The sequence below is a fragment of the Ochlerotatus camptorhynchus genome, unplaced genomic scaffold, assembly GCF_037179485.1.
Source record: "Ochlerotatus camptorhynchus isolate MF236.1 unplaced genomic scaffold, CSIRO-AGI_Acam_v1.1 ptg000131l, whole genome shotgun sequence".
In the NCBI taxonomy this organism is placed as follows: domain Eukaryota; kingdom Metazoa; phylum Arthropoda; class Insecta; order Diptera; family Culicidae; genus Ochlerotatus; species Ochlerotatus camptorhynchus.
Genome location: NW_027040621.1, coordinates 1,446,704 through 1,470,008, shown reverse-complemented (window position 1 = coordinate 1,470,008; position 23,305 = coordinate 1,446,704). Strand labels below are relative to the sequence as shown.

Sequence of the window (23,305 nt, the reverse complement as noted above, 5' to 3'; positions counted from 1 at the left end):
TTAACGGCTCCAAGTAATTGTATTGCTCAAGTCACAAGGCTGGTAGCGAGTCACTTTTTAGTGACTTGGTCACTTTTTTCAAGTCAGTCACTAAAAAGTCTCTTTTTTAAGGCCAAGTCACTAAAGTCACTTTTTCTTGTAATAAGTCACTATTTTCAACTTTTTTAGCGTGAATTTATTTCAAGATTGATTATTCTTTGCGTTGTGACGTTTAATCGTCTTTCTTTATATACAGGATGTTTCGAAGTAAGTAAGCCCATGATCTAAAAATATTCAATATCTTGAAGTTTCGTATTCCATGTACAAGTTCAAGACATTGAAAATATTCAAAGTGCTAGAATTAAGTAAAAAAAAAAAATATTTCAACTTCGTAATTAACTTTATGAAAGAATAGAGATCTTCATTGTAGTCCCAGTCCCATTAACTTTACCACAACTGTAGGAACTTTGGAGAAGTTCTGAGGAATGAAAGGAAATGCTGAGAATTTCAGAGAAGCTCTATAAACAAACTGCAGGAACTTAAGGGAAGTTAACACGCTGATATGGGAAACTTACTGGAAGCTGTAAGAACCTCAAAGCAGTTCTTTTAGCATCCGAGACTTTTCAGGAACTTTTATGCAGTTGCTAGAATTTCAGAGAACTTCACAAGTGTCACCTTGATAAATTTAAGAAAACTTGAGGGGTATTGAGCAATTTTTTTTAAAGAAATTCTAAGCACCTCCGAAAACCTAGATCTAGAAATCTTTGGAAAATTTCAGGTCTTAAGAGCAGTTCCCGTAACTATAGTCCAGACTTTTGGAGCAGTTTAAAATCTATAATGGTATATTTAGATAAATTCAAGATAGTTGCATGATGCGCTGAAAAACAAATCAAGAGCGCTTAAGGGGTTACGCCTACCTGCAAACTTTCAAAAAATCGATTTTTTTTATTGTCCTAATCGAAAGTATATAAAGTCAAGAATATTTCCTCAAAAGATCAAGTTGATCCGATGAAAATTGTGAAAGTTATGCGACGTACAAAAATATTCACTTATAGTGGACTAAACCCAACTTGAAACTTTAAACGCGATTATCTCGGAATCATATTTTCAAAACCGGTGCCATATATTTCTCGAAATGTATACATTCGATTCGTCCGATTCGTTTTGATTTCTGTTCAGTACTATTTTGTGCAGTCCACGATCGTTCGGATTTCGTCTATCATTTAATTTCGATTTTTTACAGCCGATCAAAGACAAATTTTAAGGATAAAAAATCGGCACTTCAACTTTGCAAGGCCGCCATTTTGTCAAAAAAATTAAAAAAAAAAACCGAACGATCAAGGACTAGTTTAACACATGCTTAACGATTTGGCATGGTTTTTTTTATTTCAGATGATTACATCACAACCGCAGTTGGCACCGCAAAAAGCGTTTTTTAGAACATCGTCCACGGGGAGCAGCCGTGCGGGGCACCAGGACCTCGTTTTTACAGCATCGACTGATAAATGTACCATTTAATGTGTGTTCAATAAACGGCAGAAAACCGATTTTCAATATGTTGCGTCGTTTTCGAGAAGAAAAAAAATCCAAACTTTCGCTTTTTTTCGGTCTTGTAGGTAAGCGTAACCCCTTAATATGTTTCGCGAATCTCAGGGAAGTACAGAGACCTTCAGAGAATTTATGAAAACTTCAGAAATATTTCAAAAACTTCACAGAAGTCCAGAGAATTTCAGGGAAATTTAAAGGTGTTTGATAGGTGTTTAATATACGGGAATTCTATTTATTTCCGAGCAGAACAATCTTCAATAGAACTAAGAGCTTTATGGAAGCTTCGATAACATCAAGACAGGTCAGAGAATCAAAGGGCAGTTCAAATAATTGCAAGGAAATATTAGAAACCTTTAAGAACTTTCGAGAAACTCAATGAATTTCCGAAAACTGCACCAAAGCTCCGATGAACTCCTGGAACGTGATACAAATTTTATGAACATGCGGAAAACGTGAGAGTATTTTTAAGTTCTTATATCATGAAGATTTCAAGAACTTAAAAATGCGAAAATTTAGCTAAGTTGATTAGAGAACATAAACGAAGTTCCATTAATAATAAAAAAGCGAGTACTTTTAGCAAGCAGCGATATCTTTAAGAAATTCTAGAGGACTAAATTTAGATATTTTTAGATAGTTTAATGATATTCAGCGAAGTTCCGAGTACTTCGAGGACGATCAGATAGCTTCAGAATAATCCCATTAACTTAAGCAAATTTGCAGCGACTTACAAGGAGTTCCGTGGAATTATAGGGTATTCCAAGAATTCTATGATTGATCCGAAAACGTCAGAAGCGTCAGGCAATTATGAACATATTTCAGAACATTTGATGGATTATTAAACAAATTTAGACAATTTTAGGCAAGCATAGATTAGTTCAGGGAAAATTAACGAGTGATAATTGGTTACAATACTCAAGGAAAATTTTCGAAACTTCGATGCAAATTAATTAATTTAAGTAAAGTTGCGGGTTCTTAAAAAATAATGATAAATTCAGGGCAGTCTAGAGAACTTTGAAGAAATTCAATAACCGTTTAGGCACCAGGAAAGTCTAGATTATTGAAGAAGTTTTAAATTAAATAATTAATTTTAATTTATAAAATAAATTTTTTTTTGTCGATAATTTAAGGGAAGTTTTATGAATTTTATAAAAAATCTTGAGAACAGCAGTGAAAATCATAGAACTATATTAATTATTTCGTTCTAATTCCAAATTGCTGCAGCACAAAAGGTCCAGAAATTTAGAAAAACTTCGGACACTTCACAGAAGGACAGTTGTCTTCAGAAACATTACTTCATAGAAATCTATGGAGCTTAAGATGAGATCCATGAACTTCAGAAAATTGTATGAACATTAGCAAAATGCGGGAGCATTTGAAAGAAGTTTAATAAGCTCCGAAAATTGGAGGAATTTCAGGGGGAGGTCAGTTCCATTAGTTTCAGAAAACTAGTGGGGAACAGATTTTCAGATAATTTTAGAGACGTTCAAAAATTATTTGAGGTCTTCGCATAAGTTCAGAAGTTTACTGAAGCATAAACATTTTTAGGACGATTTAATTAAGTTCAGTGCAGTACAACAAGCTTCATAAGAACTGCAAAAACTTTAGAGAAGTTTTGAGAATTTCAGAAAAGAACAGAGAACATCAGAGCAGTTCCGCCAACATTAGAGAAGTCACATAAATTTTAAAGAAGTTTAGAGAACTTCAGTTAATTGTTAAAGCTTTAAAGGAAATCCATGATCGTTAGAAAAATTGAGGAAACTTAAGGAAGTCCTATAAAGTTTAGTTAGTTAGTCCAGAATTTAAGGAGAAGTATTGTGAGCATCAGGCTAGTTTATCAAACTACAAAAGAACTTCAAGGCAGTTTCATTAACTTCAGGAAAAATTTGAGAACTTTCAAGTGGATCTGAAGACCTTAAAATAGTCCATTCCATATTCAACGGAGATTTCATCAAAATCTCGTTGAAGCTATCTTCAGAATTAGATTTTCTTTTAGTTTTCCTCGGAATTACCTTGAAATTCTCCACAATTAGAAATCCTTTGGAAAGATTATTCGAGTATTAATTGAATTTATTTCAGAGTCCTTTTTCAATCTCACTCCTTCCCTTGGAATTCTACTCACATTGAAAGTCTCCTAACAATTCATTGGCATTTCTCCTCAGAAATTCCTTCGATTTCTTTTCATAATTTGTTTGGCAAACTCTCCTGAATTTATTTTCCGAATTCCTTTGAAGATGTTCTCGAGTTATTTTTCACATTTAATTGTAATCCTCCTTTTAGTATTTTCAAACAATTTCCAAGGACTTGTGCTCCGTATTCATTTTTCCAATAAACTTTATGAAATTATTCTCAGAATGCCCTTGGAATTTTCCGGTGAAGTTCACAAGAGTTGTGCTCTTCAGAAATTCCTAAGATTTTTCATTAAAAATTACTTTTCTCAATTTCAGTGTGTCTTGTAATTCTACTCAAAACTAAGGCTTCACATGAAATCTAAAATTCCTCAGAACTACCTCGAAAGCCGATTGTGTTTGATATTTTTCTGAATGATTTTTTTCCCAGCGCTCCCTTGGAATGAGGTCTTTGGAAATTATAATAAAATTCCTCGAGTCTTTAAAACTGTGCATGGAATTAGACTACAGATTTTTGAAAATTTCTTGAAGTATTATAGCTGTTAAGTCCAGAACTAGTTCAAATAATATTTTTTCGGAAATATGCATGTTTAAAAAAATTCAATTATTTTAAATTTATTTGTTATTGAAGATTAATTCACTGTGAATTTTTAAAGTTAAATGCTTCGAACGAATTTGACAGCAAATATTACATCCTCAGAAGAAAGGTTTGTGTATTTGCTCATTTTTCTATGCGTTGCTTCCACCTTCACTCAAGCGCAGCGCTATTGTGTCTGTCGCTTTGATTCTGTGGCAATGTTGCCAGTCTTCTTGATATGATGTCTTCGCTAATACCGTGGTTTTGGTTATAAACTTTCTATTGAATCTTTCGCTTTAAAGGTTCATATCGTACATAAGTGTTTATGAGATAATAATTGAATAAGTCTAAAACATCAAACATTTATTTGCTGCGCCTCCTCTTAGGTCACTTTTAGTCACTAGTTTTACAACTATAGGTCACTATTTGGTCGCTTATTTATTCAACATGGTCACAAAAATCACTATTTCTGACTAAAGTGATCGCTATCAGCCCTGGTAATTTAATTTCGTTTCAAATTTAGTAAATAAAAAATCCACACTCGTCACTGACAACATTGGATTGACAAATGACATGGTTTGCCTTGACGATGACTTTTAGCTCAAATGAGAGACCAAAGCAGATTTGAAAATGATAAATTAATAGTTACGTACCTTCAAAATGGGCCAGAATTGTATGAATAAGATCTGTGATAATAGGTAAAGAAATGCAGAAGCTGTCATTTCGTTTATAACGATAATAACGTGATACTGCAAACATTTAATCACTTTAGTTTTTTGCTGCACATTAACAACCGGGAAATTTTTGTGATTTAAACCGGGAGAATTCGTAAAAGTTCCTTCTCCAACTTCAAACCACGCGTTACCCACAACCGCGATGAAGGTTCACAACACGGGAAAATTTTCCAGTAAATTTATATTCATCGTTCAAAGAATTATTTGCTTGAATATCTGGGAACAATTACAATTTTATATAAATTTTAAAACTTGAAAAATTACTACCGTAAAGTATCGAAATAACTTTAGTCATAAGAAATATTGTTAATATACATTGAAATACAGCTCCACAAAGCTAATGGAATTGAGCCTTGACAAATAAGTGAATAAAAAAAAAGTATCGAAATCCAGGTTCACATTTCCGGTCAGTTTTATAAAATGATTATCAATGCTTAAAATTGCATGCACACGAAATGTCAGGATTTATAAACCGTCCGGTATTCGGTTTTTTTTTTCAAAGTTTTTATAATTTATTCATTTTACGGGTCTTGATAATTTCCCGTGGTTTTTCTCGCTTATTCCATTTTCGTTGACGAGGAGAAAAGAAGACCCAGCGATTGCAAATACTGATTGTAAGTCTATGATAATTGTTAATTGCTAAAGACATTTAACTCATCGCTTAGGACTTATGATGAACAGTTACTGTTTGTTATCTTCTTTTTGAAGTCTGAGATGTTGAGATAGACAAGTTTTCTGAACTAAACTCTCCCTGTTAAACCTTCCAATAGTCTTCTATACATCTATTCGAGATGTTGAACCTTGTCACAGATATTGATTGAATCTTTGCATTCATTTGATTACCTTCAATCCTCACGCAACTTGAACCACCTATAACTGATACAACTCACCTGTTTCGCACTGCACACGAACAACAGGTCCCAGTGCAAAGCGACACTAAATGCTCGTTCCTGATGGCAGCAATTTACCCTAACACCTTGATTATCTTATCGCCCAGGTCGTATCTTATCATTGCAAGCCCCGCGAATAAATACTCACGGCAAGGGATGAGTTAGCAATTCTGTAGAGGAATCGGGAACGTTGCAAATGGACTACAAACGTTCGATATTCCATCCATGTTTCTCGTAACCATGGTTCATCGATGATATACAAGATAACGCGCCGATACGGATGATATGGAATGCCATTTGTTGGACGAAGATTTGCATTAATTGATTGTCCGATGGCATGAGTAGCACCGGTCGATGAAAGCACCTGAAGGTTAATTTCGCTCCATTTTGCTTGGAATGTGATTTTTATTCAAATCATCCAAGAAGACGGGTGTCATGACGAATCGCGACAAGCGAAGAAGAAGGCCTCGAAGATATTTAGGTTCTTCTGTTCCGTGCTGTGGCGCTCTCACTCCCCTGCGCTTTGTCTGTAATTAATTTAATTGCGAATTTATGCTCTATTTTCTTGATTTGTGGTCTCCGATGAAGTCGCGCTATTTTCTAGCCCTGGGCCGTTACAACAAGTGGAAGGAGGGATACCCATTATCTTTAATATTCCCATCATACTAACTACTGGTGAAATATTTCTTCCACCAGCCATTAATTAATTTGCATACTAGGTCTTTTCTTCTTCGGCTTTCTGCTCGGGTCTGGTTGAAGGAAAATGGTGATCATGAAGAGGTTGCGGCTGGTTGTTTTGTCGAACAGATGTTAACGACGCGGCGACTTTGTTGCAGAACTTCAAAGCAGATTGAACGCGGAATCACTCAAAATCAGTACCTAATTGTTGCGGGAAAAGTTAGTCAAAACTTTTGACGGATAGGTGCTCCAGGGCAGCAACACGAAGAGTTTATTGCTGAGCCGAAATATTCTCATCACGACAATGAATAACGTCTTGCACAGTGGGGCTAAGCTATTGCGAACCTTGAAGATTATTTTTAATTAATGATGAAACAATCAAATTCGTATATTCATTTTAATAATGAACAAGCTATAAATGAGGCATTATCCCTAAATGTAACACTTATGACGTGGGTATAATATTACTACGGTCAACTAAAGCAATATCCCATTCTCGCAAGTCCAAGTGTAATACAGTACGCTACGACTTCCACGCTTTCTGCCAGAAACGGTGTATAACTTTTCAGTCGAGTGTCGCTTAAAAGGTGCAATACTCAAACTAGGCATGAACACCAACCCGACAGCAAAGATTTTCCCCTTTCATTGTCCCCTGACAGAGATTCGAGCAAAAGAGGCTAACTTTGAAACAAGTTGAAACTCTCGGTATTATGTAGGTACCATACCACCATCGTCATACTGCTACAGCACAGCCAAACTTGAATTCTCTGTTCACCCATCGTGCAGCTCCAAAGCCACACTGCAATCGATTCCGTTTCCCTTTCAACAACCCAGAACCGTTTGCAGCATCAAGCCAAGTGTAAACACACTTGAACTTGACGACAACGACGACGACGACGACGAACCCAATGGTGACGGTGTACCACCTCCGGTGCAAAGGACGTCTCCAGTAGCAAGGCGCTACCATGCTACTACGCTCGTTGAAAGAAAGATAAAAAGAAGGAAATTATTGCCGCATATACAGTAATCCCCCGATTTATGCGGTGTATGATATCGTCTACCCATTGCTGTTTCTCAGCTGTTCTTCAACCAATTATGCTGATTTTTTGTTTGTGATTAATGTCAACCATAGTTATCTACAGAAAATCAGATCAATTGGTTGAAGGACAACTGAGCAATAGCCACCGCATAAATGGAGCGATTTCTGTACTTCCTTCCCACCCCTTTAGTTTAGACGAGGACGAGGAAGAAAGCAGCAGTTCAAGCTTTGACAACGTCGTCGGGGTTGTTCAGGATTGTGAAAACGGGAGGAACGAAGAGGAGATTCAACTTTGATTCAAGCAAAGTGAGATGCTTTCTCAAGAGAAAGAGCGAAAATGTGTGTAACGTCAAATTGGAGTGCGGTGAAAATCACGATAGGAGCTTAAATTTTTTATTTTATTTATCTTTTAGCACTTTTCTTCTTTCCCTTGCTATTGCATCTACCCACTCGAGCTTAGGTTCAGTGCGTCCTGGCCGTCAGTCGTTGAACACCCGGAGATGGATCTTTCAATTTTCACAGATTTCAAACCTTATTTACATCCCTCCTTCCTAGCACACCCCGGCAAGTTCATTAACGAATGACAAGAATCCTGTCACGGAGAAAGAGGAAAAACTGTCGCATCTTGATGCCGTTGGAAGCTGCTGAACCGAAACAGTTTGCACACTGATCTAAGTCTAAGTGTACTAAGTGAGTGTGGCTGGCTGTGTGTTTGTGTTTGTGGAAAGGTGATTCAAGATGATTGTAGGTGTTGCTGCGTGGCAGAATAAATTATCAGCTCGAGATCGGAACCTGGATAGAATGTCGAGTAAATTGGCAGCAGCCGGTAGAGTGTCATCATCGTTTTGGAAGAACACTGAACACTGAACACTGAACACAAATTTAATTTAGAGTCTAACGTTTTTCGTTGAACTTATTTTTTGTTCGGTTCTGGAGGAGGAGACGGAGTTTGTTGGAAGTAAAATTATCGTGTTAAACTGTGTTATAAAAATTTGACCGAAAATTGAGTAAACCTCGTTTGTCAAGGCGCTGATTGCTGGATATTGTTTTTGTTAAGGTGAACTCAGGCCATCGCTTGGTGTTTATTCTCGTGAGTTAAACAGTGTGTCGCTATTTGGCAGTACGATTTTCATTCAAACACAGCTATTGAAACAATAATTAGTATTCTAATCCTTTTTTTGAGCGACGCCGGTGATGTAGTGGTAAGCGTGATTACCTGTCACCCAGCAGGCCTGGGTTCAATCCCAGCCGGCGTCACCGGCATAACATATCACGCTTTCTTTCGGAAGGGAAGTAAAGTCGTTGGTTCCCGGTTCATGAGTTGATGGGTCGAGAGGTAGGGTCCAGGTTTGGGAGCTGCCTCCCTGGCGTCCGAATGCATTGGTGCTCAGCACGGAAAGCAAGATCGACGGAAAATAAATCAAGGAGAAAAAAAACCTTTTTTGTTCTATATAATACGATTTCCTACAAATCATACTCATGCATTTCTCAGAACCCATTCCGAACAATGTGTGAAAATATTTACAGAAAAAAAGCTTCCTCCCACGATGGCGTCTTATATCACTCTTACCCTCCTCCCTGCTCCCATTCAGTAGACATGCCTCATACTGTGAACCGTCGCCGGAGACAACAACAACTTTGTCACAACAGCATTAACATTATACAATACACGAAAAATGTAACGCAAAACCCTTCTTCCATGCCTTTCGGCTAGTCGCTCGTCAATCGAGCAGCAGCAGCAGGACTACACCTACAAAACGACGAAGTAAACTGATCCCCCATGGTTCTCCCGGCCTCTCGAGAAAAGCACCACCCAATCAGATCGTAAGTGATCAACGACACGACAGTGACAATATTTCGTCTGCTGCGCTGTCTCCTCCTTCCCCCCTCCGTTGATTCGACTAAAGTCTACCCGTGAAGACTTTTGAACGAACGTCACTCACAGCTAGTCACATCCAAAGCCAAGTCAACCGTCAGCCAGCTAGCCAGCCAGCCAGCCAGTGTGCGATTAAGAAGACTGCGACGCGATGGGGGATATATGTGCATGAATGAATGAATATTCATTTGAAGAAATTACGCATTCCACACTTACGGTTTCGCGCGCGCGGTCTGGACAAGCCACCACCACCGTTGCACCGTCGTATCGTTCGTCGTCGCCTTCGACGGTCGTCGGATAGTCAACAGAAGGAGACAGTATGTTACTAGGGGGTCTCTCCGTGTTCCCCTGTTGTACTCCCAATTTCGATCCGGGCGGTCACCGGCGGTGCGGCCTACACGCTCATATATCGCGTAAACCTTGCTTCCGTCGTCTCTTGCGAACAACCGGCGATCACACTCCTGACTTTCACTGTTTTGTTCAAGTTCGTCTGTCGTCTGTGGTCGTCGCAGGCAGCGCAGGTCTTAGCGGTTCTTGCCATCGTCGACGTCGTCGTTGTTGTGTTTTTTTTTAATGCTCGTGTCGTCTTGTTTGTGCGGTGATTTAGTCGTTAGGTTGATTGATATTATTAGTTTGTTACTCTGGCGCAGACAGATTTTTTTTATGCTGCAACTCGCCACGGTTCAACTTCTAGCTTGTGTTGTGTTTTTGGAGAGGTGGACATGAAGGATTGCGTATTTCTTTTGCAAACTTTTTCAACCATCTGGTGCAGATTTCAATTCAATTGATGGTGATTTAGTTTAACATCAGCCGGTCAAAGTTGGTTATTATTCAAGTTTTGGCCCATAATCGTATATCAGTATTAAAAAAAGAAGTTGACATTGATTAATTGGCGGTCAAAGGAGTAATAGTCAGTAAAGGTGCGGCATGACTGAAGACTTATTAATCAAAATAGGTTCCAAAGTTTAGTTTCAACTTCTTAATTATAAAATCCACTCTCATCAATCAATTTAGATTATAAATCAGTTCAGTTTAGTTTTCAAGGTGAATCTACTTATAACATAATTTATGATTGGAGGTTTACCGGAGCTTCTGTTCAAAATTTATCTAACAAAAATGGGAATATTAAAGAGTACTGCCCAACGTGATTTCACGCCCACGCAAACTTAACCATGGGGTAGAGGAAGACTTTCCCTACCCGAGGGATATGTTTATTTACTTGGGCGTGTCTTTAATTCCTAGAAATCATCGAGAGAAGTTATTTACAAAAGCTGTTAGGCCCTTATTCTTCCTTTAGTTTGATATGTTTAGATTGACTAAAAGATGGTTCCGGAAGATTAATACTGCAAAGTTTGTTATGGCCAGTATGTTAACGATGCCGATACAATTAGTTTTTACGGAAAAATTCTGCGAAAAGGCCATGGTTTGAAAAGCAATATATGAGTGTAGCATGTTGTTAATAGTGTTTACATTTCCTGGCCATTTTTGACTAGCCGGAAATCAGATTTTTTCCGTTAACCATATATAATGTAAGGCCAAGTTATTCATTTGATAGTTATCATAAAAATTAGAACTAAGTCCGACTTTGCACAACAATTTCTTTCAACATCTTCCGGAGGTTACTTAAAATTTGGCCTAGAAAATTCAACCATCTTTTCATGAAGTTTCTTCAAACCTTTCTGGGGAGTATCTTCCGATTTCTCACAGAAGTGATACTGGCTTCCTCTGAAAGTGGAAATTGTCTTCTAACTTCAGCGGGAAGTTTTTGCAGAGATACCCGCGAGAATTCATTTCCGACTTTTCCTGGAAGTCTCTTCAAACTTTCTTCCGAAATGTCTGTCACCTTACCCTGGAAGTTTCATCCGGATGCTCCAGATAGGTTTATCTGATTTTCCCCGGCTTTCCTAACTTTGCTTCGAAAGCTTCTTCTCACTTCGCACGAAACTTTCTTCCAACTTCTCTAGGAGGTTTCTTCAAAATTTCTTCGGATATTTCTTCCAAATTTCCCCGCAAAATTTATCTTAGCTGATATCTCCGGATTTGTTTACCTATTTCCTCGGAAGTTTCATCTGACTTCTCCCGGAAGACTCTTCGGACTTTCTCAAAAGTCCTTTAGACTATATAAATCAAATAAGTGAATTTCCCGAGTGTTGTGGTCTATTTACAGAGTAAATGTAAGTTTTATCATGGCTACTGTATAACCAAGCTGTTAACCGAGAACTCATTTCCGATAATATCTATACTGTAGGGTAATTAAAAGATTTTCTAAAATCAACAGTCATCATCCAGATTGGTGGTGGAAATCGATTTCCGGTCTTTTTTTTCTAAGCCGGTAACCAATTCGGAATTCCAAAATGGTATTGAACATCTACTTTAAACTTAAGTGCACTAAAGTACACTACATCCATTTGGATTGACCGTTTCACTCTGTTAAAAAGCAAAATAAAAATAAGAAGAACTAAGGACATTTTTTCACGTTTATATATTAGATTAGATAAGATGAAGGAGGAAATAAGTACGCATTTTCAGAATACAGTCACTTTGAGAAAATATTAAGAGAATTATTGCCCAAAGTCATTTGGAGCAGATTTTAGAATGAATTGTAGGTATTTCAGAGAAAATTTCAGGGTTTGGGGGACAACTCTAAAAGTTGAACTTGTACTCAATTGTCTCAAGTCCCAAGGCAATTGTGTGAGTTCCGAGAAAAAATTAGCTCTGTTGAAAGTTCCATGATGATTGTGAAGAAGATTCTAGGATCCGTGAAAAATACCAAGGGAATCAAGGGGACAATTCCAATGGAATTCTGCGAAGAGTTTCAAGGGAATTCCAATGATAATTCCAAAGGCATACCGAAAAGAAGTGTGTAGGGAATTTTAAGAAGAATTTTAAATGAATTCTCAGAAGGAATTAGAGAAGAACTCCAAAATATTTCTGATATTTTTTTTTTAGACAAATGGAAATTATAAGGAAAATTCAATCAAAAATTGGAATGGACCTTCAGTGAATTCTTGGAAAAAAGTTAAAATTTGAAGAGAATCTAAGCACGAATGTCATGAATTTTTTGGAGTGGTCGGCAGAGAACTGTATTGCTATAAATAAATTTGCAAATGACTCCTAGAGAGAATCTGAAATTTATTCTAGATGAATTCTGAAAAGAATTCTGTGACAAGAAAGAATTCTAAAGGGATTGCTTGAGAACAATAAAATGAGATCTTGTAAAGTTTTGAGCGAATTTTCGTAGATAAATTTTGAAGACTCGATCGCAGTATCAAATTCAGTATACAGGAAAAATGATGCTGTGTTAGTAATAGCTCATTTAACCTGATGATCTCTTCGGATCAATCGCGTTTGGTTGTATGCTTAATTTGTATGTGTATCACACAACCGGGAAAATTTCCGAAATACCGGGAAAATACGGGGGAAAATGGGAATCGACGAGGCTCGGTAGCTTAGTGTTTCCCGTTTCTGCTTACTGTGCAGAAGGTCGGGAGTTCAATTCTAGGCCCGTCTCTTTTCTTGTTATTTGTCACTATGCCTAGTTATCTATCTCCACTTGATTTAAATAAACTAATCTGCTTTACTTATCGCAGCACTTATCTCAGTGTCATGACCAAATAAAAATAATCCCCACACTAACACCACTTTCCATCCAATGGCAATCATAGAGACGCAAAGGTAAACACGATCTCTATAACAACGGTCGTTATACTAATCATCCTTCCCCTTCCGTAATCCCTGTGGATGTGGTTGGTGCTGATCTATAAATAGCTTGAATTAGTGAACTTGCACATTGAAGATATATAAATTAATCTCAAACGCCATCCATGTGGATCTCTATGCAATTCCACTAGTTCTGATCAGAAACAGAGTAGCACAATATCCACGGTCTTTAAAAATATAAAAAAAAAAAATAAAAGACGGGGAAAACGGGAAATTGCTAATCGGGATTTACTGGTGATTAACCAATTCAAATAATGCCTGTAAAATAATCAAAGTGTCGAAATGATAATGGTGATTCATTTGGACTTTTGTAATTGTTTATACATCACTGATTAATCCGTTGTGGAAAATTTAGTGATCTTATCCATTTAAAAATGTGAAAGATGTGTTAGTGATGCAACAACTTCTTAGGTTATGTTCAACTTATGAAATGTTAGAAAAAGTAAGAGGTTGTATCCAAGACCCGACCGTAGATTTGACGTAGGATTACGTGTTCGGTATTAATATTCGGCAACTGTGTTAGGAAAACCACTTTTTCCTATCACTGAAACGCCTCGTTTTCTGATCACAAAATTACGCATTTTCGTGCACAAAATGCACGGAATTTTTGGTTTATTCAATAAATAATAAAAACAGCGGAAATTGATTGGAGGAATTTCTTGCTAAAATTTTCCAATCGCGAGATATTCGCGATCAATCATATAAATTCGAGATTTTTTTGTTTTTCCAAGCGTCCTGTAGAAAACCTTACCTTAATTCAAAGTGTTTCTGGTTAATTGACAAGGTATTCGGTCATTGCGTGAATTTGTATGTACCACTTCAATGCTGTTACGCATTTGACCACAAACTTTTGGTTGCTGGGTACATTATCAAAGAACTTTTGAGGTGATGCGGCTGGCAGCAAGGCGAGCGAACGTGAATTAACTCTTAAACAACAATAATTTATGGTGGTCCTGAAAAGAACCGTTTTGTCGTGATGGTTGAGTAATGCTGTGCTATTAGGGTGTTCAACACGGATGAGGCTGGCGAGCTATATGTTGTTTGGAACGAGGGTGACGCACTTGGCATAGATGGCCCACAGCGACTCACGAAGAGCTACTGAATCCGATCAGTAGCGGTGAGCCTTGTGTGTACTGAAGAACAATGTTCAACGCCATGCACCGAAAGCACTGCTGCTGCTGATGTCGTCCGACCGGACACCACCACACACAGCACCGTTCGGCGAGGCCGGATGGAATTCGATTTTGAAATCTGTGTTAGGGAAAGCGCTTTTTGCAGGCAATCGGTGATAATTATGATCACCATTGCAGCAGTTGGACATTTGTGTAATTTTCAATAGTGACCTATTAAAAATTGATAAAGTGTTCGTTTTAGCAGATTCGTAGAAAAATTTCCTATCGATTGGCTTGTTTAGAATTAAAATCCATCCGCTATGAACAGAGTAGTGGTCAAAACCTTACCACTTTTCGTAACGCGGTTGTTTTTGGTTTTTTGAAATTTCACCCCAAATATGTTTCTGAAAGACGTAGTCCTACGTAAAAAAAAAAAAAAAAAACGTTTCAGAGGATCCAGTTATTTTAATGCACTTTTTCAGTGCATCTTTATTAAAAAAAAAACTGTCCTAACACCATGAAAAATCGTCCATGTCCAGAATCTTAAAAATTCAAATGTTAGGAGTCCGAGAACTAATTTGTTTGCCCAGATTCTCATTTTTTCAAGTCTAAGGGTTTTAAATATATTTTCTAAGTTCAGGGACAGGTATAGCGTAGTGGTTAGTATCCATGCCTTTCTCGCTGAAGGTTATAAATTAAAATCTCATCCTCATCACGAATGATCTTAAAATTTTCTATCGAAAGAGATGAACCAGCCCATGGCAAAAAGAGTGTTCTTCATTTAGATTTGGATAATACGATAAATACGAATATCGAAAAAGGAGAGAGGGCATTTCGTTGAATATGTCTTTCGTCATCAATAAAATTTCCAATTGGGAAAAATAAGAGGTCGAAAGGTCGCAGTATAGGGTTTGAATTCGAGCTGTGTCATTCCACTGATGGTCAGTCGGATAGCTAATAGACCAAAAGGTCATTAAGTCGAATGGATTTCAGGGCATAGATATGATGGCTTACATGTATACTCCAGACTTTGAGAAACGATTGAGAACCGGTTTTCAAAAACTTAATAAGAATACATTACCTTGATTTAAAAGCTGCTCGTTCTTTTCTTAAAATTCATAGCATCAAAATTAATTAAAAAAATAGGAAGTGTTCCCTTTCTTCTTATTTAATATACCATACCGTAATCTGAACACTTAGGCCATAAATCCGGCCAATTGATGTCATTCTAGCAAAATGTTATTCATCATTATGTATGAGAAATAAACAAAATTAGCAGCGCCGATGGTGCAGTGGTAAGCGTGATTACCTCTCACCCCAGCAGGCCTGGGTTCAATCCCAGTCGGCGCCGCCGGAATGTTCTGAGGCATAACATCTCTGATCACGCTTTCCTTCGGAAGGGAAGTAAAGCCGTTGGTCCCCGGTTCATGAGTTGATGAGTCGATAGATAGGGTCCCAGGTGTGGGAGCTGCCTCCTGGCGTTGGTAGCATTGGTGCTCAGCACGGAAAACAAGATCGACGGAAAACAAATCAAGAAAAAAAAAGGTAGGGTCAGGTGTGGAAGCTGCCTCCCTGGCGTCAAGACAAAAAAAAAACAAGATCGACGGAAAACAAATCAAGTAAAAAAGAAATAAACAAAATTCAGCTTGAAACCTGTTACAACAAAGATACTTAAATGGTAGTTTAAACAAGTTTAAAAAAGTTGGATAGGCCTGCCTTAAACGTTCGAGGTCTGATCTCTCATCAATCTTTGAAATTCTTAATCCCAAATCTAAAAAATTTCGCAAAATATTTGCAATTCTTCTAATGTTAGCTGTTTTACTATTTCTCTTGTTATTGCTTCTTCAATTTATATTGAAAGGCAAATGCTCATAGTGAAACGGTATCATTTTACATGTTTTCATGAAGTCATGTGCTGTTGTTTTACTAGGAATTATGGAATCCACTACCTTTCATACGCTAGCCTACCTCAGAGCTCGGAAAATTTCCCACCGTGGTTTTTAAAATCTTTTATTGCATTCTTTCCACAATCAATTTCATACTTGACATTCGCCATGCCCCATTTGCCACCCGGTTCACATTAGCACACTCACTCCGGCACGGACTTGACGCGTGAAATCACTCTCTAAATTAGAGAGCCCCATATCTCCCAGAATGGATCACCCCCTCCCCGTCATAACACTTACCATAAACATTTATATCCCCCTCTAATTTCTTCGGGACGGCAGCTGAAGAGCGATTGTTGTTGTCGTTTTCCCTGCGGCCGCCGTCGCATCAACCACTAACCATTCAAAAGTTGAAGAAAAACAACCACTAATCTCTCAATTTGATTTCTCGCGTCTCATTCCAGCAGCAACATCGTCAAGGATTCTTCGGCATACCAACAGCAAACGAAGTAGTAGCAGTCTCAACGATTATAGCGATTCGGCGACGGGGTCGTTATTCAAGGAACACCACCGCCAACAGCAACAGCAGCAGCAGCAGATTAATGGAAAATATTTAAATTCAAATGAGAACGGTGGTGGACTGGATGACAGCAACGGTGGCACCGCCGGGGCGGAACTGGGAGCAACACTATTCTCATCCGGCCCGTCGTCGGCGTCCTCAGCGTCACTGTCATCGCCGCTGTCGCATAATTCGCCGCAAACATTGACGCTGACGGCGGATAAAAATAAAACAAGTGAGTGTTTGTTTCGTGGTGCGGTCCTTGTGATTTTTGGCGGTGGCGCTTCTTTTTGCGCCGCGTTTTGCTTGTCCTACGTTGCTGGAGCTGAGGAGATTCTCCACTCCACTAGAGTTGTTTTATCATGTTTCAGTTCTCTCACCTCGTCGTGTCGAGTGTGTTGCGACATTTCGTGGAACTTTAATGGGACTTGATGAAATTCTTGTTCTGTGTTCTTGGCTGGTGCGGAAAAGTAGTGGCTTGAATGAGTTTCTCGGGGATATGGCTATGCATCATCTGGCATATTTGGCTTGTCTATTTGTGAAACCAGGTGGAGCATTTCACCAGACTGAATCATTACAAGATTTTTTGCACGACAGCACTTCTGTAGTTGTGTAGTAGTTTTATTTTCATAATACCGAAGTGTAAAAAAAAAAGCGAAGGATCTGAAAATTAGTAGCTAAGGGCCAACATTTCAGCCATTCCCCATTTTAAACACTATACAGTGGGGGAAATTCGTTTAAACGCAATGTCATTTTTGCGTTTATTTTCAACACAAAAGATCGAGACAAAAAATCAAATATAGTTTGTCATAGCCCATCAGAAGTCTCGTATTTGAGAACACAATTTGAACGGAAGTTCATTGTGGTCTCTGAAAAAATCCAATAAAGGTGATTTTAGAGGGGAAATTCGTTTAAACGCACACTAACGTAAAGCCGCATTGAGCGTACCTAAGCTCCTGTTATCTTGCGCATCTGTCATATTTACACTGTATAGCCCTCGTTCGCCATTAACACGAGTTTAAATTTGCGTTGCGCGGTAGTTGTTGCTTGTTTTCGGCAAAATGGGTAAAGGAAAGTATTTAAGCCAGTCGGAGCAAATACTGGTTCGAGAACTCAAAAGTCGCGGTGAGAGCAATCGCAAAATTGCACGTGTGATCCACAGATCGGAAGCAGCAATCAGGAACCTGCTGAAAAAAGGCAAGACGTATGGCGTAAAAAAGAAAACAAAGGGAAATTCGAAGATCACCAACCGTGTCCGAAACCAAATCATACAAATGGGAGACTCTGGAAACTTCTCTGCTGCGCAAATCAAGCAAGAAATGGGGCTTTCCATTTCTAAGAGGCGTGTACGGCAGATTCTACATGGAAGTGGCCACTTAAAGTACACCAAAAAAGCAAAAAAACCCAATCTTCAACCGGCCCACATTAGCGCCAGATTGAATTTCGCTAAAAAATACATGTCTTGGACTACGGAATGGGACAATGTTATTTTTTCTGACGAGAAGAAATTCAATTTAGACGGCCCAGACTGCACCGCATATTATTGGCACGATTTGAGGAAATCTCCGCAGGTTAAGTTGAGCAGGAACTTTGGAGGTGGTACTCTAATGTGTTGGGCCGCTTTTTCGATCCATGGAAAGACCCCTATTGCCACCATTTCAACCAGGATGAATTCGGGAAAGTACTTGGAGCTTCTGGAAGATGTTTTGATCCCGTTTACTGAAGACGTTATGCCGGAAAATTTCGTATTTCAACAGGATAATGCAGCAATTCATGTCAGCAAGCAATCTTTGAAATGGTTTTCTGAACGAGACATCAGTCTTTTGGATTGGCCAGCTCGTAGTCCGGATCTAAATCCTATCGAGAACTTGTGGGGCATCCTGGCACGACAGGTTTACAAAGGCGGAAGGCAGTTTAAAACAGTTCGTGAACTTGAGTCAGTCGTAAGAGAAGCCTGGAGCTTGATACCTGATACAACTCTGCAGAAGCTGGTGAAATCAATGCCGAACAGAATTTTCGAAACTATTCAGAAAAACGGAAAGCAAACGAAGTATTAACTATTGTTTATTGTTGATTTTTGAACTGTGAACTCGATTTGATTAATAAAACTAAAAGTGCGTTTAAACGAATTTCCCCCCCAAAATCACCTTTTTTGGGATTTTTTCAAAAGTCATTATGAACTTCCAATCAAATTGTGTTCTCAAATACGAGACTTCTGATGGGCTATGACAAACTATATTTGATTTTTTGTCTCGATCTTTTGTGTTGAAAATAAACGCAAAAATGACATTGCGTTTAAACGAATTTCCCCCACTGTACTTGGAACAACATTTTCCTGAGGTGGTTCGAATTTGAAATTAGCAGTTAAGATTCTCTATTTCATATGCATCACAATGTTTTTCAAGGGCTAAGTGGTGCTCCTGAACTAAAGTCGAGCCATCTGAATTTTCTGCAAAAATGTTTGATATACTTTGATCTTAATTTGTAATTGACCACTTCCCCGGGGATGTTCTGAAATGTATGTTTGATTTTTTTCACCTTCTACGAATGATTAAAAAAAAAGAAGAGATTTCTTCAAACTAGATACACCAGATTTGAAGACATATCTTCATTTTGAAGACATTCAAAGTTCAGTGAAGGTATTTTTTCATGCAGACATTTTGAAACTATTTCATGATTTGTGAAGTTGTTTGAAGATATGCGGAAGCTGAAGAAGACTTCCGATGGATTTTTTTTTTTAATTTTAAGTTGGCATATGATGATTTTTGATTTTTTACCTTCCTGAATATGTCGATAATGAATAATGTATCCAAAATCGGATATGGGATATGGGCACATGGGCCTGGACCAACGGCTTTACTTCCCTTCCGAAGGAAGACGTGACCAGAGATTTTTATGCCTCAAAAAAATCCAACCGACCTCTTCCTGGGATTGAACCCAGACCCATTGGGATAGGAAAGCAGTCACGCTTACAACTACATCACCGGCGCCGGCTGTAATACATTTTGATTTTACACGAATTCATGATTCCATGAGATTTTGGAGATCTAGATCATCAACATGTTAATGTAAATCTCATCTTATATTTGTAGTCAACAATTTATATGATCATTTCTAAACGGTTATTTTTGAACGCCTTTTTTGTTTAAGGCAGGGGTGATATTTGAGTTGGGTTTATTATTAAATAACCGGAAAAAATGGGAATTGAAATAAGGGATTTGAATGGACACCTTACCCGAGATCAAATTGAAATCTAAATTTGGTGTTGTGATTTCGCTGATAATGATTACACGGGTTGCTGTCGTTTTAACGGTTAAAATATCAAAATTGAGAGCAAAAAAATCTTCCTGTGACATCACATTGAAAACTATTTCTGCTATAAGTGAGAGCAAACTGAAAACTCAATTTGATATCAATTTTTGCTGTTGATAAAAAAACAAGTATTCAATTTGATGTTATGTTAAGGCAATGACAAACTCGCAACAACATATTTTTGAAGAGTAAATGTATCAAATTTGTCAATTACGTAGATTGCAAGGTTGCAAATACACATTTCAGCTAAAATAATGTTTTTCGGAATAATAAAATCAAAAGATGGTATGATGACATGTTTTACTTGTAACTTACAAGAAGAAATTACACAGTGTGCGTTTGAAACATAAAACCTGTAAATTTTGCTTTCTATGAGTCACAATCAGCGATTTACTGATCGCTGAGTGAGTGAGTGAGTGAGTGAGTGAGTGAGTGAGTGAGTGAGTGAGTGAGTGAGTGAGTGAGTGAGTGAGTGAGTGAGTGAGTGAGTGAGTGAGTGAGTGAGTGAGTGAGTGAGTGAGTGAGTGAGTGAGTGAGTGAGTGAGTGAGTGAGTGAGTGAGTGAGTGAGTGAGTGAGTGAGTGAGTGAGTGAGTGAGTGAGTGAGTGAGTGAGTGAGTGAGTGAGTGAGTGAGTGAGTGAGTGAGTGAGTGAGTGAGTGAGTGAGTGAGTGAGTGAGTGAGTGAGTGAGTGAGTGAGTGAGTGAGTGAGTGAGTGAGTGAGTGAGTGAGTGAGTGAGTGAGTGAGTGAGTGAGTGAGTGAGTGAGTGAGTGAGTGAGTGAGTGAGTGAGTGAGTGAGTGAGTGAGTGAGTGAGTGAGTGAGTGAGTGAGTGAGTGAGTGAGTGAGTGAGTGAGTGAGTGAGTGAGTGAGTGAGTGAGTGAGTGAGTGAGTGAGTGAGTGAGTGAGTGAGTGAGTGAGTGAGTGAGTGAGTGAGTGAGTGAGTGAGTGAGTGAGTGAGTGAGTGAGTGAGTGAGTGAGTGAGTGAGTGAGTGAGTGAGTGAGTGAGTGAGTGAGTGAGTGAGTGAGTGAGTGAGTGAGTGAGTGAGTGAGTGAGTGAGTGAGTGAGTGAGTGAGTGAGTGAGTGAGTGAGTGAGTGAGTGAGTGAGTGAGTGAGTGAGTGAGTGAGTGAGTGAGTGAGTGAGTGAGTGAGTGAGTGAGTGAGTGTGTGTGTGTGTGTGTGTGTGTGTGTGTGTGTGTGTGTGTGTGTGTGTGTGTGTGTGTGTGTGTGTGAAAAATCGCTGATTGTGACTTCTCATGAAGTGAAATAAACAGGTTTAATATGTCAAACACATTCTTTTCAACCTCTTCTTGTATCTTACCAATTCAAAATATGATCATAGCTTCCAATTATTTCATAATTAAAAAAAAAAATTGTTTTAGCTTAAATGAGTATTTGCAACCTTAGTAAACCGAAATCAAATTATGATTTCAGTTTGATGTTGACATCAAAACTTGATTTCCATTTGCTGTCATTTTGATGCTGGACTTTGCTCGGGTACCACTTTCACTACCCAAATTTCATCGTGGTAAGCACAAAGATACTAAATGCTCAGAGGAGTCATGAAAAATTCGACCGGGAAATGAACATGTTGCCAGTGTTGCTTTTAAGCCAGGAATTTTACAAACACTTAGATTGTTTCACCTTTTTCCTGTGTATGCAAACTTTTCAGATGTGTAACACTTCACGACTTAATTATTCTTAGTCCGGGAAAGAGAATCAAACAAAAAGTTCCTAGTCGCTTCGAAGTTTCATTACTTTTTCAAAGTGCTGACTCGTGCCGTGCGAGGCAGATTTTCCCTTTTGAAGCGTTTACATAGACCGGGATTTTATTTTTAAGGTAAGCATGACATCTTAACAACTGCTTGAAGTATCAGAATTTAACAAGTATTATCAAATCCTTAATCTTGAATTTCTGTGCCTGATGTCTTGAAGCATTTTCGATGCATGAATCACCTAGATAATTTCTAGATTTCTATATTAACTCTTCATAGGTTAATTACGGAATTTTATCATGAATTTGCTTAGAATTAGCTCACAATTACATACAGTATTCCTAAGGGTCAACAGTCGACAGAAATAATAATACATGTCTCAAGTATCAATTTTCGTTTTATCATGCTCTTGTACACCACGTTGCAGGCTTGGATAATGCTTTAAATTCTTAATAAAACTTGGAATTTTACTTGGGTTGTTTTACCATACACAGAAAAAAGTTCTGAATTTTACTGGTAATGTAAACCTCTATGCATGTCTTTCACGTAAACTAGCAAAACTAGCAAATTGCAAGAAATGAAATCGACGCCTGCATACAATATTTAGTGAAATGGCTCATAAATTTACGCTATCTTTAATGTAAATTTGTATAATATAAGGGAAATGGCTCTAATGTTGGCCTATGAATCTTAGGCCCATCGCTAAAAATCTGCTATTTATCAATTTTATCTAGATAAACGCGTCATTGGGACGGTACTAATAGATTTTTTTTTTAAATTATTATAGTCACTTTAACACTCTTGGGTCATTCGTGACTTGTCCGGGGATGAGATTTGAACTCGTGAGAGGTATGGATGTTAACCACTACGCCGGGGTCGCTCCCTACAGTTATTTTTGGTCGCATTGAAAATTTAGTCGATTGCTAAATTTATGTTTTGGCCCACATTAGGGGCATTTAGGCCGACATTACATCCATTTCCCCTATGATGCTCCATTTATGTGCATCTTATTAACAGAAATTTACACTACTTTTTCGAACTGTTTACCAACTGTGTGTGTCATACAACCGGGAAAAACCGCCATTTACCTTATACGTCCAAAACTTTCTACTTTGCTCGGAGCCTTTTTTTAATGCATTTCTGTAAATCTTATCTGAATCAGCTCCGATTGCATTTTTGGACACATCCTGACAATTTAATGAACTTTCCAAGCTACCGGTAATGGGAAACAACATCCCACGATAGCGTTGTTGATCAATGTACAAGACAAACATCTTCGACCGTCTGCCCGCAAGATGTTCCTAGAGAATTTCGCTCCTGCACCTTTAAAGATTTATTTTTTAAACAAATCTTCCGACCTACACCTCTCCTGGAACCACTCGCGAAAAGGCCACGCCACTTGCTAAATTAAAACCCATAAATCTCCAAGAGCTCAAGAAGCAAGCAGCATGCTGGTCGTAGTGTAGTACATCACACTGACTGTTTTCCTTGCTCAGAATCTCTTTGGCCATATTTTAACTCCTGTTTTTTTCTTCTTCTCTCTATCGTTATTTTTGT

The 23,305-nt window shown here is 38.2% G+C and overlaps 1 protein-coding gene across 5 annotated transcripts in view; it reads left to right on the top strand.

The window, feature by feature from the left end:
• Window positions 1–23,305, top strand: part of babo (TGF-beta receptor type-1 babo) — a 149,360-nt gene that overhangs the window by 54,260 nt on the left and 71,795 nt on the right. For 4 of the 5 annotated variants that reach the window (XM_065220738.1, XM_065220736.1, XM_065220739.1 and 1 more), the window contains exon 2: window positions 16,630–16,959. In XM_065220738.1, coding sequence (XP_065076810.1) covers window positions 16,630–16,959 — 330 coding nt within the window. The remainder of the gene's footprint in view (window positions 1–16,629; window positions 16,960–23,305) is intronic. The other variant, XM_065220737.1, reaches the window with a different exon arrangement.